Raw genomic sequence first — 22,800 nt, 5'->3', positions numbered from 1 at the left:
CCCAGAGACCAGGAAGCTATGCAATCCCAATTCATTCTTGCTGACCCACATACCATGGGCAGGTGAAAGGCACTGAAAGGACTCTGACACAGAATGAGCTTTATCAGAGGATATGTAGGTTCCATCTCTAAGTTCTACTTTCCATCTGCGCAAAACGAGGGCAGGGGAGTGATGGAGATGACCTTCCATACTTCAATGACTCCTCACTCCGCTTAAGCTGCAGCTCAGCTATTGCCCAGGCTGGGAAGGGGGAGAAGGACAGTGGGGAAGGAGGGGAGAAAGAGATTTGGGAGGGTACATGTTTATTATTTTAGTTTATTTCACTCACCAATTTTATTTTGTTGAGGTTGTTTTATTGGTATAATAGGAGGGTATTCTGAAATGTTCATGGGAAATGAAATTATCCAACAAGTTTATTTTGTTGCACACATTTTTAAATCCATGCACACTTGGGTTCTTCAGAAAGTTTCTGGGGAGACAGGTGTTTACTGGTTGAGATGCTCATGTCACACATCAGAGTGCCTGTGTTTGATTCCTAGCTTTGGTTCCTGACTCCAGCTATCTGCTAATGCAGATCCTGGGAGGCTGCAGTGATGGCTCAAGTATTTGGGTTCCTGCCACCCACCTGCAAGACCTGGATTGGGATCTTGGCTCCGGACTCCAGCCCTGGCCCAGGCCGTGTCATTGCAGGCATTTGCTCCATGAGTAATCTCTGCAATCTTGAATCAGCTTTCTCCACATGTGCATAATACAGCAAATTTAAGTGCAGCTGAGCACAAGAAGTCAATGGGGCTGGCAATGCAGAGGCAAAGAAACAACAAAGACTGCTGCTTTCTGGAGCAAGTGGATTAAAGTAGTTCATAAAGATCAGGAATGAGATCATATTGTCAGAGAAGCTGGAACCAAATGATCAGAATTCACTGCAGGTGTGGAAAACTTGATTCTATTTTCCTAAAACTGTAATTACAACAAGGGGATGGGCCCACTGACTCCATCACTACTCATTATTCTCCACGATATTTTTAGTTTGACCAAACCCTACTTCTGCTTTGATTTGTTTTATTTTGGGATCTGGCACATGCACATTTCATGTCTCAATCTTTATACTTACTTTGAAGGAAAATTCAATTGTTCATATCTGATGCCCACAAAAGCTAAATTTTAATAATTTTCCATTTTAATATATTATTATGTTTTAAAATCACCTGTATTTGAGCCAACAAACTAACCCCAGGTCAGAATTCATGAATGTTAAAAATGTCCATATTCTCCAAGTTCTTGATGAATCGTTCCACTTTTTTTCCCAAATAAATAGGAAGGCTGAACAAATTCATAACAACATCAACAAAAACCCAGATCCGAGGAACAGCAGAGTGGGGCCTTAACCTCCACCGCGAAAGGAGCCCTGCCGTGGGGGGAGCTCTGGGATTTCCTGTCATCCACGGAAAGGGCAAGCCCTGTAATAGTCCAAAAAAGAGGGAGGAGAAAGAGGGAAGGAGGGGGGAACACAAGCACACCAAAATAATATATATGTATGTATGTATATATATATATATATATAATATCCTTTTTTAAAATGAGCATTTAAACTGCTTGTCAAACAGCTTCCTGACAAAGTCACTAGAGTGTATTCACAGGCATTTGCATAAATGCTGCCGGTGAGTTCACCACAGCTGCTAGCGCTAATGGTACATAAAGTAATTTAGTCACTTCTCCCAGCATTCTATGTCAGAATGATGAGCACCGGCACTTTGCCTTGTTGCATATTAGATCATTAGATAATAAAGTGTTAGCACATGCAAGCTGACAGGGTCTCTGCACTATAGCATCCAGAGGGCAATGCATTTTGCCACAGGGGGAAGAAATAGAGAAACTGATGCCACAACTGGCCTTAAATTCAAGTCAACATAACCTGAAACCCAGCAGAACAATGACAGTAACAGCATCCCCCGAAGCCCTGTAAAGCTCCCCAGCACACAGACCCCAGCAATCTGCTCAAGTGACTACAAGATGGGCAAGCACGCAAACTGCAGAGTTGTGCATCACTGTGGGTGGCAGCCATTCAGCTTCTTCAGTCCCAAGCCCACACTTTTTCAAAAAACCCTAAGAGCTCTTATATTTTGAGCCTGCCTCCCTCCACCAATGTACATCTTCCATAAACTACTGCTTAAAGAAACCTCACTAGCCTGAACGCTCCCATAAATATCTAGCCAAAGAAAATCTCGGTATTTATGAATGGAGAAAAAAATAGCAGGGAAGAGTAATTACCATAAGCTACAGCATGCCAGGATTCACCCTCTTTGGACCACACAAAATTCTATGAGATAAATTTGGCTTTGTCAACTCTCATATTTGAAATGCAGGGACATTTATGTGAGCACAGGAGTTTGAGTCCATGGGTCATATTCATGCAAAGACCATGCATGAATGTTAACCATGATCTGTTTCTACTTATATGCAGCAAGATGAGCCACGAAAGGAACTTTCCTCCAACTGTCTGGCAAGCAAGATATAAATAGAGATGTGCAGAGTAGCTCAAAATAATTCGGGCTACCTGTAAATGAGATGGTAAAAAGCTCAGAATGGGTAAAATGAAGGTTCCTGCAGGTTGCAAGAGGTGAAAATGCTTTGCAGTCTTACTGTGCAGCAACTGTTTGAGTGAAGCTGGGAGTAGAGAGGCAGAGGGGCGGGATAGAATTCTGTAAGCTTTCAACAGGGCCTTGTTAAACAGGATTTCTCAATCACAAGATGAAGTATGACCCCCAAATCAACATGAATTAGCATCCGTCCACTCCCACGCATTTCCAATGAAAGGGTTCAATAGCCACTTTCTACTAAGTAGATATTTATGTATCAGCTTCAAGCATCTAAATGAGTGGGTGGTTGTGTGTGGTTGGTTGACTGCAGAGAGGCAGATTTTGATGTTACTCTAGTGTTCTTACTAAGGATCTAAGTATGTCTATCTTTTCATTCCTTAGGAGAAAAATGCAAGGACGCTTTGATGAACAGGAAGCCTCCTAGCTAAAAAAAAATTCAGGACCTAGCTACCTACCCAACACCAGCTGATCATTCAGTCGCAATGAAATCTCACTATTTTCTTCAATATTATCCTAATAAAACATAGCCACTTCTGACCAGCAAATGGGAACAGAAGAATATAATGTTCTCTTTAAAATTTAGAATAGCCTCATTTCCAACTGAAATACTATCATGTACTCCTGGAAGGTAGACTATGTGGCCTGGGAGGAAGCATAGAGACATTTAGGTCCAGAGGTCTCCAAATGTTAGCCTGTGGGCTGCATTCTTCACAAGTGACTTTTATTTTGCTCCTTTCCTCCCTTCAGCATTTCAAAATTTTGTAGTTAGTTACCAACAATTATAATTTAGGAGAGTTTTAATTCTTGCCAAACTGGGACGTCTGTCCCCACTGGGCTGAAAGGCAATGGAGTATGCACTTGCCTGCCTTCAGTCTCTACCTAGCCTGCTTCCCTTGTTGGGGTCATCTGCACCCATCCAAAGCACAGTTTCTTTTCAATCGCTTTACAGATCCTCATGCTCATTTCACCAAGACAGGAACCAGGGACCCCAAAGCTAGATGACTTGTCCAACATCACGCTTAGGCCAGAGTGAAATTCGAAATCAAATTTGAAGTTCCTGGTACCTGTTTAGGACACTGCCATGCATATCACACTGAAAATGATGGGACTGACCATCACTCTCCACAGGCACCCCTTTCTAGCAGTTTGTTTGCTCTGAGGTTTTTTTGTTTTGTTTTGTCCATTGAGGGGATGGTTTATGTAGTATTATTAGCTCTCTTACTGGCTTCTTAAGAGCAGAAACAGAGCTGGGTGTGGGCTGCATGTGAACCATCTTTGAATTCAGGACTAGCAGATTTCAAACTGGCAGTCAAGTCATTCCCCAAACTGGGCATGGACCATTCCACCAGTCAAAAACCTAACTTTAGTTCTTAAGCTATTCCTCTCCAAATTGTGCCAATTGAGGTTTTCCCTGTTTTTTTTTTTTTCTTTTTTCTTTCAACTAAAGATCTTTAGTCATGCAACACCTTAAGTGACTCCAAGGGTACTAAAAAGGTAACATTACTATAAAGTGAATAATTACAAGTACAGAAATGGAACTAGGAATGTAATCATGAGCAGATACTTCAAATGGCCTTCTGCAAAATGTAATATCCATCCATCTCCGTGCTAATGAAACCATAAAGAAGCAGCTTTTGAAAGATGATGGTTTATTTTAAAAAAACTGCATAACTGAATCTGGTCAGGAATCTCTTCTAAAAGCATTATATCTGGCTAATTAATAAAAAATACCATTTGTACATTCCTTAAGCACAGGGGTGGGAGAGGGGACAACAAAAATGATGACAGGATTATGTTTATTAAATAGGGATGCTGTCAGGAAAGTAAGTTTTCTACCTCATCAATTATATCATAGACAGCTTATATCCATGGACAAATCAGGCCATCAGGTGACAATTTGTGTGGTAGTGTTCACAAAAGAACTCTACTGACCTAACAAACTGGAAAGTGAAAGGAGGGAAATGGGTTAATGCTTAATCGTAGGAAACTGGAGAACTTCCAGTATGGCGACTAGTTTCCTGTAGAGTCTCAGTTGAAGATGTATGGATGCATGAATGATGAGCAGATGACTGAAAGGATGGATAGGTTACATATACACACAGTACAGACATGCACCCAGTCCAACACATGGCCCTTCTGAAAGGCATTGGCTTTCTTTGATTCAAATTTTCATCTGGTTTCCTTCAGTTCTCTCAAAGGCACCACTCATTGGCTGTAATTCTCAAGAAAAATATAATTTCTCCCCCACCATAGTCAACCTGAAGCAAGCAAGCTCTCTCATGTGATGAGGGGAGAGTTATGTACAGGGCACCAGTGGAGCACTTGGTCTGGACTTCATATTCGGAAAGCACCCTTCAACCTAGACTCTGGACCTGATCTCTAAGTGAAGTTCAACAAGCAGTCACATAGCTACACTGGCAGGCTTGTGAACAGAATGGACTTATTAGAAAACCTTAGTGGTCAACCATAAGTAGTTAAAATGGATGACAACTTTGGTGATACAAAATTGTATGGCTTTTCCCGATTTTTCCTACAGATTGGCCTTTTGTTATTTTGTGGTCAATGAGAGCTTGTAACAAAGCCGTGGTCCACATCTTCCTCTCTTTCTCAACTTGAAGGATGGAGATTCCAGCCCTTCTCAGGGCAGAGAATGGTGCAATGAGAAATGGGGGAGAGCTCAGATACATGTCTTCAAACATTCATCATTACATATTGAAAATTAAAAGCCCCAGAGGGTCAGTATTGCTCAAAAGGACATTTGAAATTTGAGAGTAGAAAATGTGGTGGAGTGGAAGAAAGAAACCAAATTAATTCACAGTCAAGAGTAGTAATGCCAACCAATGAAAATGATTCGCCTACCATGTTCCAGATAAGAGGGCGTACCTTCCGAGGGGTCAAGCCTCCGCGCCCTCCGCCCGTGCTTTGAGTTGTTATGGACAAACATGTTATCAGAGACTGCCAGGACATGGCCATCGACGTTGACTGTCGTAGACACCACGACCTGGAGATGTGAGAGAGATGAATGAACATTTTAATATAAAAGCATGGCAGGTAATAAACTCAAGTTAAATAAATAACAGCTGGGAGCTGAAGAAAATTGCATAGCTATTTCACATAATAACTGGCGCTTATGCTGTACAAGTCTAACAAGAGGAGCTATTGATGAGTGGGTCTTTGGCATGGAACGCTTTTGATGCAGTTTTAAGTAAAATTGCACAGTTTATAGTTATACAGCAGAAGGTACACTGTTAACCATAATTTTAACAAGAGGATCTTTATTAGCATTTTTTTCTTACACAAGGGTGGTTGTGTTTCACCTAAATTACCCTTCAGTTTAGACACTGAAGCAGATATCACAGTTGATCATGCAAATAAAAGTCTTTTGAATCTTTAAAATATTTCCTCCCACTGTGTCAGTGTTAAGAAGATAAAGACAACAGAGAGGTTTCAGCAAGAGCTGGGGTGCATTTTCCCCTCCTAGGTCTGAGACTTCATATTTGCACTTTTTTTCTTCCCAAGCTGGTTTGGTTCATCAGACCAAAGCCCCCTCATCACTATCACTACCACCCCTTCACCCCAAATCCCTGCTAATTAAAAGGGGGAAAAGAGCAATTGTGGGACTGGCCCAAGGCACAATTCAGACCCCCAGTTCATCTCATAAAGTGACTCTGAATCCAATTTGCGAGAAGTGACTCAAGCAAACGTGTTGTCTCAGAGAACTTTGACTAAAACAATGAGAAGAAATGACCTACACTTCTCCTTATATTAAACGGGGAAGGGGATTAAAACTGAAACCCACAGAGATATGTTTATTCATGCGACCTCTTACAACCAAATATAATAATTGTCTGTAATTGCAGCTTCAGCTCCTACCTCATGCTTTGACATGGGAAACAGCAATCAGCTAGCTCCCGTTTAATCCACCTATTATGTTGACTAATTAACTTTGCTCGACAGTTTATTTCTTCCTCCATTATCAGCCCCTGTCAGCCGCAAGCACCCTGCAGCATAGGGGAAACCTCCGGCTCTTTGATTGATCACCGATAGATTGACATGCAGATTAATTTAATTAGAATCACCTCACTTGAGAAATGAAAGACAATGGCAAGAGGGCTAATAGATCTGCTCTCATAATGAGGCAAGCCTCCGGAGCTAAGGCTGAGGATTTCTGATTTATTTTGCTCAATTCCCCAGTTGCTTAGAAAGACTTTGGCTTTAATTGTTCTTGGTTTTGAGAGGCATTAGCCTCTGAAGAGGTGAACTGCTTTACAAGGATTGGCACAGAGTGGGGCCTTGGTTTCAGAGGAGGAAGCCTTTTCTCCAAGTTGGCTAACAGGAACACTGACTTCCAGACTCTGTGCAACACTGCAATTTCATCACCTGAGCCGGGCAAAGGGAAGGGGCTGGGACTCTGCCTATGGCTGTGAATCATCAGCTCTGCCTGGCATGTACTCGCTCCTTGGGCTCCCACCCTACTAACGTGGCCATACTTAAACATCTCACTGTCCCCTACTTTGACCTAAATGCATGCTAAAAACATGTTGGAAAACTCTCTCCATAAATCCCACAGGTACAATGAACTGCAGGTTGTGACCGTATCACTCATGATATACGCTTATTAAAATGGATAGTAAACAACAGAGTCCATCCAGGGACCCAGAGCCGTTGTGCAACCCACAATTCCACCTAAAACAAGGGATTGGAGCGACTACATGTAAGTTGGATGTAGTTCGCAAAGCTGTTCTTCACTTTATTCATGATTGACTAACCAGCTCTGACACAGCCTGAACCTTGGCAAATATGCCTTGGCAAATCCTAAGTTAACTTAAAATAACAGGAGAAAAAAAAATGAACTGTTCTTTTATTTTCAAAAAACTATTATGTGCGGTGGCAAAGTCAATATTATTGAAGGCAACAGAAAGTCCTTTCTCTTTTTAGTTAGGCAGATGACTTTGTAGGACATTTACAATTATATAACAGATCTGGGTCTTTCAAAGAAATTTTGATTTACTACAAGACCACAACTGAAAAGTCACTGAAGTCGTTAGCTAAGGAGACTATAAAAGGAATCTCAAACGGTATCTGTTTCCAGTGTCAGGAAACACACAAAGTGGTTATTCTAAGATGATCGTCTTAAAAGGAAAAAAAAAAAAGTGATGCCAATTCACCATGCACCTGTAAGACACACATGCTACAGACTTAAAGCTTAAAATATTCAGTATCTTTTAAGGACACTGTTATTTAATGCGTACATTGAATAAAAACATCAAAAAACAGTTAAGGCGGAAAAAATCTAAGCCCTATACATTTTTTTTCTTGGCAAGAGAAGGCCACCTGGGCCTTATGTGTGATAGAATCACTTAACAAAAAGACCAATCAAAATTGGAGAAAAGTAACGTGTTTAATCCTCATGCTTTTTAATTTCTAGAAGATAAAAAAACTAATCTGTTCCTCAAAAACTCACAACTTCCCTACCCCCAAATTTTTCATGTTCCAATTTGGAAATGATCAGGATATCTCTAAATAAAATATATGCTCAAATTAATCCACAGAGTAACTTGCAATTAAAAAAAAAAAACTAAAACACGAAAGGGATGCTGAAGTATCCTTTAAAAATGGGCCCATAGTCGGAGGGAAAAGGGCCTTTACACTGAAACCTAAGATTAATGAGGTGCTGACACATTCATGTGGGCAAGGGGACAGACGAGCCTGCCAAATCTTCAGCCTGCCCAAATTTTGTCAATAAAACAGCTGGAATTTGGGACAGATAAACATAGGAAATGATTTTACCTTTGGACTCAACCATCCTGGCCCTCTGTATACCCTTTTCCACTTCCCTACCCAGAGAAAGAGATAAGAATCTAAGGAACAGGTATACTAAGATTTTTACTGCATCAATTATAATTACACATTGACTTTCTAGAACTGCACTATTTAATGCAGTAGCTGCATAGGCAGCTATTTAAATTTAAACTTAGTAAAGTTGTCAATTCTGTTGGTGAGTCTCTATAGCCACATTTCCTATGTTCATTAGCCACAGGTGTCTAGTGGCTATTGTGCTGGACAGGGCAAAGGCGGAGTACTTCCATCACTGCATTATGTTCTACAGGGCAGTGCTGCTTTAGAATGGTTTTGAAATAAATTATTCCAATTAACTCATGAGAATTCCCAAATTATATATCCGGAAATAAATATAAGCCAAATAGACAGGTTTAGAGTTATGTACACATATATTTTTACCACAGTGTGTTTTTAGAATCAAGTTCCTATTTCTATTTACTCTTCAGTGTAGCAATCCAGAGGCATGCTAATTAACTCTCAGTGTGTTCCATGGTATTTTCTATCTGGGTCCTTCCTTCCAGATGAGGTTATTTGGTATAAGGAGCTAAGACAGTAGAGAATTCTGCAGCTATCCACGGGCTTTGCAGACTTGACACTGATGTTTTCCATTTCCTAGCTCGCAACAGTGGTTCAGTCTTCCCTGTTTTATCTTTTCCTAGGCATAGATACTCCTAAAGTTTATTATGTGCATTATATAGCACCCTTACTTAGAATTTGAAGGAATTAGACAAACAATTTATGATTCTTGGCTCCCACCCTCTCCTACCTGATGTGTCTTTGGCCAAGTCAATTTCCCTAAGCCACAGTGTCCCTGACTATCAAGTCAGAACAACATGAGTAACAGTACCTAACTCATAAGGCTACTGAGAGACTCAGCTATTTAAAGTGGTTAGCATGGCTCCTGGTTCATATCCAATACCAATAAAGCATTAGTAGCAGTAGTAGAGCAGTTGCCACTTTGTTGGTGATGCTAAACCAAAAGTTCAAGGGAATGTGTTCAGTTGATGACCTGAAGCTATCAAGAGGCTACAGCATAAACTGCTATTTTGAATGAAAAGATACAGGAAATATTTCTTCTATGTCTACTATTCAATGCAATCTTTCAAGTTCAAAGACTTTAAAGCTTACGACTCATTACTATACAATTTAGGCCTCTTGTGAATTACAGTTTTCACTGGTTCATGTAATTTTGCTTTCAACAACTTATCTGCATCTTAACCTGTTACATTCTAGACATAAAGCTAAATGAAATCTTACTTCTTTGAAAATAGTCTGTATTTATGTATCTTCTCAATTCAGTCTAATTTTCCTAATATTTCCCATAAAGAAGGAAGTCTCAGGACTTTGTTCTTGGTTAGCATTTCCTCACCCTCATTTCTCAGACTGTCCTTCCATTCGTGTCAGGCAGGAGACCTTGCATGTCCTAACTGTATTATCTGAAATTCATGAAGCAGAACCTCTGTCTCATGAGCAGATTTTCGAAAAGACAGAAGCAGCTAAACTCAATCATGAGTGGAAGATCACGTTAACAAAAGTAGCAGCTCTTGTTCAAGAAGGGCTTATGACAAAAGCAACCAAAATGGTTGAAACCTGGTAACTTTAAGCGTTTCTCCAACAAGTATGGAGTCAAAGGAAAGATAACTATTTTCAATATTCAAGTTTTGAATATTTTACTAGTAAGTACCTCCCTCAAAAAAAAAAAAAAACACTTCTACAAGTTGATTTTGAATGATTTAAAAAGTGATCAATCTTGATCTTCAATGCTAAGACATGATTACTCAGCAAAAGAAAAGAAGGGCTCGAATTAGTCTCTTCCATGGCTTCTTTACCTCTGGCTTTAGCTTGTTCATTTTCACATTAATTCTAATCCAGGGCCCCTAATAATAAGGCTTTAAAAGCAATAACTAGAAGTACATCAAATGAACAGAAATTGGGCAACATTCCTTCTTGGAACAGTACTTAACCAAAAAAGAACCAACTATTGATACACCTGTGTTAATCTCTTGAGACTTATGCAGAATTTTTTTTTAAATCCAGTAGCAAGAGGTTATGTACTGCATATTAGGGGTTAACTGCATCCCTCCAAAATTCTTATGGTAAAACCCTGACTCTCAGAATGCCCCTGTACTTGGAGATAGCTTCATTTTAACACAACAAAGACCCTATCAGGGTGATCCCCAATTCAATCTTACTGGTATCCTAACAAGAGGAGGAAATTCAGACACACTGAGAGAAGGCAAGTATGACTATTACAAAAGAACATGAGAAGGGACCCATGTGGTAGAGGAAATGCCCCATGTCTTGTGTTGGCTGTGGTAGTCAATACACAAATTTTTACAGGTGACGAAATTTTACAGAACTAAAAAAGTGTACTGTCACAAATGAGTGAACTAGAGAAATTTGAGTAAAATAGGTGGTTTGTATTAATGTTCATATCTTGATTATAACATAGTATAATTTTGTAAAATGTTAGTACTGAGGAGACTGGGTAAAAGGTACAAGGAATCTGTATTGCTTCTCACAACTGCATTTCAACTGACAATTTTATCAATAAAAAAACTCAGCTAAATGTAAGGCATCAGCAACATTGAAGATGTCCTTCAATGGGTGAATGGATAAATAAACTGGGAATCTAGTTATTATTTAGTGATAAAAAGAAATGAACAGTCACAAAAGTGTGGAGCAATCTTAAATGTGTATTACCAAATGGAAACAAAAAGGCCAACACAAACAATTTAATGTGATACCAGGTATATGATATTCTGGAATGGCAGAAATATGTAGAGAGTTAAAAAGAAAAAAAAAAGGACAAGTGGTACCAAGAGCCTGGAAGAAGAGGGAGGATGAACAAGTGGAGCTCGAGATTTTTTGGGCTAAGACTGTAAAGAAATATCTATAACCTTATATGTTGGTCTAAACCGATAGAATATACATCACAAAGAGCAAACCTTAGTGTCAACAATGCACTTTAGTTAACAATAATTTATCAATACTGGCATGTCAACCCTAACAAATATATCACACTAATATAGGATATTAATAATGAAGGAAATTGCACAGAGTGAGGAAGGATTGAAGGGACATATGATAACTACATGCTTCCCACTCATTTTTCTAAAAACTTAAAACCTCTACAAAATAAAGTCTATATATTATTTATTCAGCAGGCAGAGAAGATGGGTAGAGAGAAAAATGAGACACACGGACAGACACAAACAGAAAGCCCCCACAATGCCGGCAACAGCAGCAGTGGGATGGAAGCCAGAGATAGGAGCCAGGAATGTGGATTTCCCATGTGGGTGGCAGGAACTCAACTATTTGAGTCATCGCCTGCTGTCTACCAGGGTCTGCACTGGTAGGAATTTGCAGTCAAGAAATGGAGCCAGTTCTTGAACATAGGTACTCCGATCTGAGACACAAGCATCTTAACTGCTAGGTCAAACTTCATGTATATGGCATTGATCAAACTTCTGCCTTCAACCCCACACTGGCCACACTCTACACACAACTCCATGCTGAAACACTTCTGTATCCAGTCATTGAATGTACAGTCATGAGACCCAATATATCAATTAATCTAGTAGCTTCCAACCCTGAGTTTTCCAATGTAGTAATGGGGGATAGCAATGAAAAGAGCAAGATATACCAAAATATTCAGTTACTCTAATTTGGGATCATATGAACTCCATATGGAAACTGGTTAACTCATGCACATGAGAAGTTCTTAACTGTCAGTTTTACACAGCTTTGAATAATTTTCAAGTACAGAGTGTGATTCTTACTCAATAAATGCAATCAGATTGAAAAACTATCTCATCACATGAGGTTCAGAGGAGAAAATGATAACAGAAGTCCTCAGCTGCAGTGAGGCCCAAGGGGTTTTAAAGCATCCTCAGGGCCATGGGGCAGATTAAGAGGCAAGCCTGAAAGGAATCTGTAGACTCCCAGCCCAGTTCTCATCCATGGCAGCTCTGCCTCTCAAAACACTGTATTGGTTTAAGTCTTTTCTTTGGACTCATGTGTTATCTTCCAGTTAACAAACTATGGAATCTCTGGGACTGACCATGGTTTAAGTACCATTCACATAAAATGATCTGCATCATTTAGGTCTTCACTAACATTATCCTTAAATTATTCGTGACTGGGAGTGGGCACTTTGGCACAGCAGTTTAGGCTGACTCTTGGAAAGCCCACATCCCACATCGGATTGCCATTTTCTGTACCAGCTACTTTGCTACTGATGCTGCTTCCTGCTAATGTTCTTGGGAAGTATCATGATGGCTCAAGTTCTTCAGTTCCTGTCAGCCAGGTACAAGACTAAAATGAGGTTCCTGGATTCTGGCTTTGGCCTGGTCTAGCCCTGGCTATTGTAGTCATTTGGGGATTGAACCAGCAGATGGAAGGTCTCTTCACCCCCAATCCCCACTTTAAATAACATCTTGAAAAAGTATATATCCTTGACCAAAATGGAATGAGATATCCTTGGAAAAATGCCCAACCACTAGCTTCTACCTGACTGAAAAATCCCAAATTACTCACTAAGAACTATGGACTGGGTCCAGCATTGTGGTGTAGCAGGTGAAGCAGCTGGCTGAGACACCAGCGTCCAATATGGGCACCCCTTCATGTCTCAGCTGCTCCACTTCTGATCCAGCTCCTTGCTAATGTGCCTGGAAAAGCAGTCAAGGATGGGCAAAATGCTTGGGCTCTTGCATCCACCTAGAAGACCCAGAAGAAGCTCCTGGCTTAAGCCTGGCCCAGCCCCAGCCACTGTAGCCATTTGAGACAGCAGATACAAGTCCTTTCTTTCTTTCCCTCTTTCTCTCTTTCACCCTGCCTTTAAAGTAAAATAAATCTTAAAAAAAGAATTATCGAGGACACATGAATCTACAACAGAATGGAAGTGCTGGCATAGGGAGTGGTTAAAAATTAAATCCAAACCATAACTCAAGACAAAACTAGTTCTTATCTTAATAGGAAGACAAAAACAGATACCTCTAAACTCTCACATACTTGGGCTAAACTCAGACCTTCTGAAACCAGATTTAGTTTCTGCATCTGTGCTTTGACATGTGCTAAACATGAAAAACTCCAAAGTGATATAAACCTCATTCTTCTCTCTGTGGATATGGATATTTTTGATGACTCCTGTTGGTGTTCTTGGTATTTAACTGGCCTCACTGGCTTTTTTAAGTAAGCCAAACACACAGAATGATCATGCATGCTCACTAACCAAGGGCTATGGAGCATGGACATGGAAAATAGAAAAAAATGGCATATTGGTCAACAGCTTAGATGTGAGGGTTAGACAGCCCCGAGTCTGATCCTCAACCATCTCATCTATAGCTGTAGATACGTCTCTTAATCATAGAAGTGGGCCGTGTACCTACTATGTACCTACCACCTCCAGGGCTTTATTCGATGTATTGGAGAGGTACCCATGAACAAAACAGAGCATTTATCCAAAAGCCACACAAAGGTGGCAACACAGAGATAGCCAGGCAATTGGTAAATAACCAACAAAAGCACATTTCAGACTGGCAAATTCTAAGAGAAAAATTAAACAGGGGAGAGGGTGATGCCTAGGGAGGAACAATTTTTGATTGAGTAATTAAGGAAGGCTTCTCAAAGGAAGTGACATTTTGAATGAAATCCAAGTAACAAGAAGTATCCAGACATTCAATGATGTGGCAGAAGAGTTTCTCAGGGAGACTGAACAGTCAGTGCAAAGACTGGTATATTTGAAGAAGATAAATTAAAGAGAAGGAAGGCCAATTTGTTTGCTTGGAGCAAAGTGAACCAGAGAGAAAGTAGCATACAAAAACTAGCAGGATCATCCATGTATTAACATTTAACATAGCATCTGACATATAACAAGTGCTCTGCAAATTACAGTTTAAAAAGTGGAAGAATGTAATAGTACCTTTTTCTTGATATGTCTTAATAACTACAGTCATCTTCAGAACCAAGATCCGCTTGGCAGTCACTGATCCAACCACTTCCAGCTATCCTTGAATATATATTGCTTTTTCTTCTTAGACAACTCTACTAAACCTAAGAATATTCTTTCTCTAAGTGTAGCACCGACACTCATCAAATCCCATCTGTAAGGATTCCTTCTCAGCGATTCATATTTTCTGCCAAGGCTCAGCATAAGGCTCATGCCAAGATACATATTTTCCCAATAAGCCGTAATGGTTTAATACATCAGGTTGAAAAGCCACCATTTGTATTTACCATGTTATGTGAATTAATACTGAATTCTGAAACTATCATTAGAGCTGCTTTCAGTATAATTAATCAGCATGACGCATCTTGAAATTATTCTGTACGAAGAGAGTGAATGCAGCTCAGGTTCCTAGCATTCTGTTGGTAAAGAATTTAATTGCAAGACCTGCTGTTTGTCAAAACAGTATCAGGACATCCAAGACAGGGGGAGAGGGACAGCGGGGAAAGAGGCTGAGAATATTTCCCTTTTTATGTAAGTGTCTTTTTTTTTTTTCTGTAAGTGCTTTTAAAAGCAGAATGAAACTGCAGAGGTTGGGTCCGCATTTTTTAAGTTTCTTTACAATGTATTGATTGAGGAACACTACCGCTTTTTGAAATCAAAAACATTCTCCAAAATTTCTAAAATTCACACAATAACAGGGAGTTGCCTCTTTAGGCCATAACTCGGGCCATCACTTTTTAAAGAAAAACGTATTTTTGGTGGGAGTTTGGGATGAATAACCAACGGCTTCTCCTCAAACGATGGGTATTCAAAGTGTTTGTGGAAATGCCCTTTATTAAAAAAAAAAAAAAAAAAAAAGGAAAGCAATTTCAGGAGGGCAAAGGCTTCTCTTACTTGTTCTTCACTATAGACTCACCACCTACTTCAACAAATGCTACTGAATGCAAGCATGCATGCAGAAATAATGAATGTATCTTACGTCTATGTTCACATATACTGTAGTCATAGATGTAACAGCCACATTCTCATGTGATTACAATTGATATGTCTTCAACTGAGTTTGCCTGTAGACTAAGATGAATTTGGAAGTTTATACCCGACTTCAGTCTCTGGGTATTAGGACATCTACAGCAATGACAGCTTGAACCCAATTCTTGTTCCTCTCCTCACCACCCTCAGTCTGGCAGTCCCAACAAGAAAAGCTGAGCATAAGGATTTAAATCTTAACCTTGAATTGTCTGGCTCCTGTCAGTTAAGAAACAGATCCATGACATGGTTTTAACATAGTCCTTTGACATTAGCATCTTTTTAGTGTCAAGATGAAGAAACAGGCTCATTTAGTCACAGTGAATTTCTCTTTGTCATGAGCTGTTTCCAACTCCCCCCACCCCTTCTCCACCCTTCTCCACACCCACCAGAACTGAATGAAGCCTGTATCCACTGTTGTAGTTAACCAAGTTTGTTACTCTAACCACAGCCTAGGGATTTCAAAAGAAAACATCCATTGTAAATTGAAAAAAAATACCAGATTTTCTACCAGGTTTATTCCATCCTGCCTTAAAGTATGAACACGGCTGAGCTCTGCAGAAAGTGATTAATTTCTTGAAAACACTGGGGTCACACTAATTGACATGACCTGTGTAATTAAGCAGTCTCTGTTTACACACCAGAAGCCCAGCCACTGTGAGGCTGAGTGTGCTTGACAGAATGTCTTTACATGTCAGAGAGCAACAACCCTCCTTATGTCCTCCTCAGTCACCTACACAGGCCCCCGATAGCTGTTCAGGGGAGACACACTCTGGCGTTGCCGAGTGAAGATCGGGCTGGTCCAGTGCGCATACAAAACGGGCATGAGAGAACAGCTGCAGCGATGACACTGGGGAGAGCCCACTTATCAGGCAAGACAGAGTGTTTTCCATCACGTCTCCAGGACTCAGGTTGTCAATATCTCCTGGAAAAGCCACGTTGATACATAAAAACGACCAGTTTTTCCAACCACAAAGACACTCTTGTCACCCTCCCTCAGAGGCAACAGGGACATAAAAGTATTTGAAAACAGCGAGGGTGCTATAAGGGAAATGACAGAAACTGTATACCTTGTTCACAAGGTTGCACTGTTGTCAGTTTCACTCTCTGGTATTAGCCAGGAAAGTTGCCGAGCAGACCAACCTTCCCCCTCATGGACCAGTCCTCAGATTGGTCTCCTAGCCGAGGACTCCAAGGGATTTAGGGACAACCAACAACCTCACTCATGCCCCACCTATATTTGGGGGCTTTTTCATCCCAGAGAACCACCTGGAGTTTTCACAGGTTACACGAAGCTCAGGCTGACTGTTAAGTAAAAGCTTGTTTTTCTAAAGCTACAGTATGGTGTAAGCATTTAGCCTTGCAGTTCAGACACTGCTTAAGATGTCCTTTTCTTACATCACAGTGCCTCAGTTGGAGTCCCGGCCCTAGCTTCATGGTTATCCATACCCTGGTAAGCTGCGGTGATGACTCAAATACCTGGGTTCCTGCCACTGATGTATGCGACCTGGACTGTTCCTCAGCCCTGCCTTCAGCCTGACCCAGTCTCAGCCATTGCTGCCATTTCCAAGTGAACAAGTGGATGCAAGCATATGTAAACTCCACTCTTCTTTTCTGCTTCCCTCCCCTCCCCTTCTCTGCCTTTCAAATAAATCAAAACTAAACTTTGAACTGAAAATTGACCAATACTAGCTCCATTCTGGAACACTGCTCAGGTCCTCCCCCTTCTAGACCAATATACTCTCTGCTTAACTTCAGTGGCATTTTAGTGTTCTGCACTTGGATGGCCTATTTAGTCTCTGTTAGTGCAGATACTATCTTTGCAAACCCTCTTAAGGTTTTGCAGGATTCCAATACTCATATCCCTGAGTTGTTTTCATGGCTGTCAGATATTAGGAAATCTCCTTACCACCTCAGTGTCAGCCTACAGACTCTCGACAATTTCTTCTTATTTGAAACCATTAGATAATACGTGAGGGTAGCTTGAGTTGAATCACTGCCTTACCCAACTCAGTAGAGATGTAACTTTGGCCAAACCGCTTAATGGATCTAAGTCTAGTCCCTCATTTGTAAACAAGGAATAATTCTTATTTACACATTCTTTACAAGTACATTATGAGAGTAAATATAATTCATACAAAATACCTCACACAATGCTTCTCAAATTAAGTACCCAATATATGTGAGCTTTATCATATTCATCACTGCCCATAGATGTATATAAAGGTGAACAATAGATATATGTATTTATACACATGGATGTGGACCATGGTAACAGTAGACACAGACAGAAACAGTCATCTGCTCAGCACCAACTGTAGTTATGTAGAATCAGAATCAAAATGGAGTGAGTGTGGCTAAAAGCTAATTGCAGATCTCTTGCTTCTGTACATATTAGCTTTGCTTCCTAACGGCTAAGGGTGTATCTTGTGAAACTATGTGGATCCAAATTCCCAGGAACTAGGTTGACCGAAATGCATCCGTCACTGTTATCTTACCACCATGTCTTGGATCTGTTATGGGGTTTGTTCTCGTTAACTGTTATCTTACAACCATATTCTGGTTTTACTCTTTATTGTTCACTGCATACCAGGGGTCTGGTTCAAAATTGTGAGCCCTAGTGGACAGGATACTATAAAAAGCTGTGTAACCCGTTGTTGGGGGCTGCACTCTGGTAAGAAGTGTTGGTCCCGATCGGTGGCCGGTCCCAATTGGTTACCTTGCCTCTGATTTGTCTCTCATTTACTTCTCATTTTTAATAAAATTCATGCGTGACTGTCACTGGTTTTTGTAACATTCTATTTTAGCTGACAAGTGGATGCAACAGTTAGGAATGGACCACAATGGCAATATAGGAAGGGAAGCCAGCTTGGGGTAGAAGAGAAAAAAAGGAAGATGACAATGTATTCAATTTGAGGTTTATTGAGCTGAAGTTTCTGGAAATATCCAGGCAGAATCAGGACAAGTAGATCTAAACCTGGGTGTCCAGCCTCAAATCATGACCCCAGAGTCCTCAGTGCACAAGCAAGTTTAAAATGCTGGAAGCAGGAAAACACTCAAGAGAGCCCATAATGTAAGACAACATTTGAATCTCAGAAGGAAACTTAGGGAACATCAGGTTTTACATGAAGATGGACAAAAAGCATCTGTTGGAGTGGGTTGAGAATGAGTAAATCCAAGGGGAAAAAGAGGGATTCAAAATGATGGAATGGTTGCCAGCATGAAATGATATGGAGAAAGGTGGGGGTAAATAATCAAAGAAATACTGAAGAAAAAAATTAAAAGATGTTGGATCAGGGATATTTGAAGTTTTGGTTTAACTCTCTCAAGGCAATGCATCCATTCTCCGATTGCAAAAATAATCACATGCCTACATGCATAAAGCCAAATGTTAATTGTGTAACAATGATAGGAAATGCATTTTATATCTCTGTACATTTACAAAGTGTAGATTTTTCTATAGATTCCTTCTCTTCTATCCCAAGAGGTAGTCAGTGAGTGACAGCAAACAAAGTAGGTTAAACATGAGATTCAGTAAGAAATCCAGCATGGTTCATTAAGAGAGACAAAGTTCTTCAATTCAAATATTGATTCTGTGGTGGCTAAGGTAGCTGCCCGTACTGGAAAAGGTCTTTTTTAGGACACGTTTGCAAATCCCAGTCAAGAATATTGTCAGGGCCCATGGAAAAAAAAAAAATCTGCTTCTTTGAAAGACAGTATGGACCTTGCGTGGGGCAGCTTGCATGCCTAATCAAAGGGTGCACTCTTTGAGACAATCATTCTACCTACCACCAGGAAGAGTCTGTCAGAGGTCATCAGGTACAGGACTGAACTAACAGTCCTCTATCAAGGACAATTTTGGCTCCCTTTCTACCCCCAGGGATATTTGGCAATGCTTAGAGACATTTTTGGTGACCACACATTTAGTGGGTAGGAACCAGTGATGCTGCTAAATGTTCTACAACACACGGGAAAATCCCTCTATTGCCCTACAATGTTTGTTCAGCTAAAATATTAATTATGCTCAGGCTAAGAAACTCTAATAAACTAATAAGCCATGTTCAGTTTATCTCAATGATTTTTCTTGCAAAGGCTTACATTTATATTGGCTCATTTACAAATTACTTGCATACGCAAAATGTTTTTCCTTGATAAATATTGAAATAGTGTCGTCATTTTTATTCCATTTTATTGTTCATGATAAGTGTAACTGGTGACTTCTTATTCTTTGGTAGAAGGCTACTGAGATAACTATTTTGTGTGCAAAAGTAAACCTTTCTAGATACTGTCAAAAATAATAAATTGAATTGGTTTTTCATGTTATTTAAGAGTTTTTCTTTACCTTGAGGCTTTCAGACATTTTTACTAGATCTTTTGATGGCAAGCAAAGCCTCAGAAGTTCTACACAAATGCCCTCATGTCACTAAAGTCCATCCTGAACACTGCTGCCCTGAGAAGTGTGATAAACTTGGTCCCGATATTCACAAGGTGCTAGAACTTCTCAGGAGACATAAATTGTTTCACTACTGGCTATGCTTTATTCTAAACCCAAACTCAGTCAGAATAGACATATGGCTCATCTCAAAGCAAGCCACAGAACAGTTTATACTGAAAACCAATGTTTCAAGACATGGTGCAAGACAGCAAACACATTTAGTAGCATCACATGTGTGGTTTCACCAACTGAATTACAAAGCTGATGACTTCAACTGAACCTCCAAAATAAAAATCCTGTGTGAGAATGAGAAGACCCAAGTTTACCAACTTGAGGTCAGAATCTGGCAACAAAAGCATTTTCCAAGAAACTAGGAATCTAGGAATCTACAGATCCACGCTATTCATCTCTGCCAAAAGAAAAGGTGGCAAAGCCACAAGGAATTTTATAGAAACACCTCAGAAACTCAGGAGAAAATACCTTCTTCCTACTGAATTTGTTCTTTAATGAGGCTAATATGTCTCATCTCCTTTTAAAAATTGTTGTTTTGGAGACTAAAGAGACAGTGATATCCAGAGTCAGTGTTCAAAATCATCTCTTCTCTGTCTTCTGTCAGCGAAGGTGCAGCTAAAAGTTTTCAAGAGCTTCTCAAAAATCATACATTGCAATCTATGCTTCAAGCTACTAAGTATACCTTACAACATAACTTAAAACACCATGCTGTTTCCCTGATAGACGAGGCAAGCACACATATACAGGTCATTAGTCTGATAGAAACTAACACTGACCATGCAAATAAGTTAGCCATAAAATTAGATGGAGACCAACCCAAGGATCTGTAACTTAGCTGCTCAAAGTGTGGTCCGTGGCTTTGGCAACACCTGGGAGCTTGTTAGAAATGTTGATTTCCAGTCCCACCCTGACCTCAATCAGCAGGTTAACAAGATCCCCTGGGGATACTCAGCCTCTTAAGTTAGAGAAGCCTGTGCCTAGAACACAGCAACCTTTCCTAACACTCAAGTACCTTTTTGTGTCTAAAAAGCTAAGATGTTTTTTTTTGAGTCCTCTTGCCTTAGTCAAGACATAGTTCTGCAAGGTTAGCAACCGCTCATGTTTCAATGGTGGCAGATGGGACTGATGCTTGAGAACATTTTCATGTGCTGTACAAGGACCTTTCTGAGAGAGAACTGAGTGTCGGTCAGATCACTCTAAACATTTGGTTATTAGGGGATCCATTTATTGTGGGCAATTGCTGCTAACAATTTCCAAGATTAGAAAAGAAGAACAGAGAGAAAGGAAAACAGAGGGGGATCATAATTCTATGAACAGTTTTACCAATTTTACTCTTACTGCCGGATATTCTACTTGCAAAATTTTAGTTCAAGAATTCATCATTTCTATGTACATCACATAATCTATATGGGGTAGACACATGAGTCTATTCAGGAAGTCAAAACTTGTAGGGAACCAGACCGGAGGAACCGTGCCCCTAAGATGGCGCCGACTCCCTGCTTCCGGGTTCTTCCCCATCTCAGGGAGTTTCCGCTCTTGCTCGCTCCTTCCCGCCTTAGATTTCCCGCTCTAGCTCGCTCCTTCCCGCCTTGCCACGAGATTGTCCTATCCCCGCGCTTCTAGCCTATCACCTGATTTGTGACGTGTATTGTGCATATAAACCCTTGCTACGCGGGTGTAAGGGAAGTTCCTGCCCAGAAGAGATCGAAGCTGGATCTCCTGCTTGCCGAGCAATAAAGGAACCCCGTGCAAAGTGTTCGGTCTCTGTCTCTTGCTGGACGAGGACGGCGCCGAGCAGCTGGTGGCCCGTACGGGGAGCTTCCTCTACGTTGCCCGGTAAGTAGAAGGTAAGCGAGGTCAGTCTTACCGTCTGGGCCCCGCGAGTGAGGTATATCTCGTGGTTGGAGGGTGGACGCACCCTAAGATAGCGGACGTGTTTCCCCGCTTTAAACTGAAAGAATAGCGGACGTGTTTCCCCGCTTTAAACTGAAAGAATAGCAGACTTGTTCCCCCGCTTTAAACTGAAAATAAGATAGCGGACGTGTCTTCCCGCTTTAAACTGAAAATGGGAAATTCATCTAGCCATTCAATGTTGCTTAATCCGTTAAAAGCATTATTGCGTAGCAAAGGGATTAAGGTTTCTAAGACCACACTTGTCAGGTTCCTTGGAAGTGTTGATTTCTTTGCGCCGTGGCTCACCCACGAGGGCCAAATAACTCTTGAGTCTTGGGAGAAATTAGGAAAGGATCTCCGGCGCACAGTTAACGATCCCCAGGAACCCGATATCGACCCCGTTGTTCTCCCCTTATGGGAACTACTGCGGGCGTGCCTCCAAGAGGAGAGGTCGGTGGGAGCGGACCGCCCGACTCTTACGGCGGTTCGCGAGGCTCTCGAGAAAGTTCGTTCTCAGAGCTCGGACGGCGCCCGGGACCTCATACAATTTAAGGACACGGGATGCCAGACTTCCTCACTGGCCTCAGGCTCCGAATGTGGCTCCGCCTCCTCTGAGTCTGAGGGGGAAGGGGACGGCGATCCTAAATCCCCGCCTCCTACGTATGCGCAGCTGCGGCAAAAGTTAAAAGATGCCTGTTTACGCCCTCTAGTGCCTACGGCTCCTCCTATCGATGTCGTGCCCGCCCATCAGATTAAAGACGCAGCGCCTCCTACTGGCGGTCATGTAGGCGTGCCTCAGCCCCATCTAACACCCGTGCCGCCATGGCCATTAAACGTCCCAAATGTGCCACCTTTTTCAGGCAGACAGTTTCATCAACAAGCCTGGAAACAGTTGCAAACTGGCGCTCCCGCTGCCCCCGCTCAGGCTTACCCTGTTTTGGCTTTGGGCACGCGAGAGGCCCGGCACGAACCATTGGACATGACAGTATTAAAACAACTTAAGGCTGCGGTCCATGACTATGGACCCACAGCCCCATTCACATTGT

General features: G+C 41.1%; 1 protein-coding gene across 13 annotated transcripts in view; it reads right to left on the bottom strand.

The window, feature by feature from the left end:
* Positions 1-22,800, bottom strand: part of EBF1 (EBF transcription factor 1) — a 415,547-nt gene that overhangs the window by 126,252 nt on the left and 266,495 nt on the right. For 8 of the 13 annotated variants that reach the window (XM_062188748.1, XM_062188752.1, XM_062188749.1 and 5 more), the window contains one exon: positions 5,457-5,598. In XM_062188748.1, the coding sequence (XP_062044732.1) occupies positions 5,457-5,598 (142 nt within the window). The remainder of the gene's footprint in view (positions 1-5,456; positions 5,599-22,800) is intronic. The other 5 variants (XM_062188750.1, XM_062188751.1, XM_062188760.1 and 2 more) reach the window with 1 other exon arrangement.

This window comes from Lepus europaeus, chromosome 4 (assembly GCF_033115175.1).
Source record: "Lepus europaeus isolate LE1 chromosome 4, mLepTim1.pri, whole genome shotgun sequence".
NCBI classification, from domain to species: Eukaryota; Metazoa; Chordata; class Mammalia; order Lagomorpha; family Leporidae; genus Lepus; species Lepus europaeus.
Note: the sequence above shows the minus strand (reverse complement) of the source record. Positions and strands in the feature narration are given on the sequence as shown.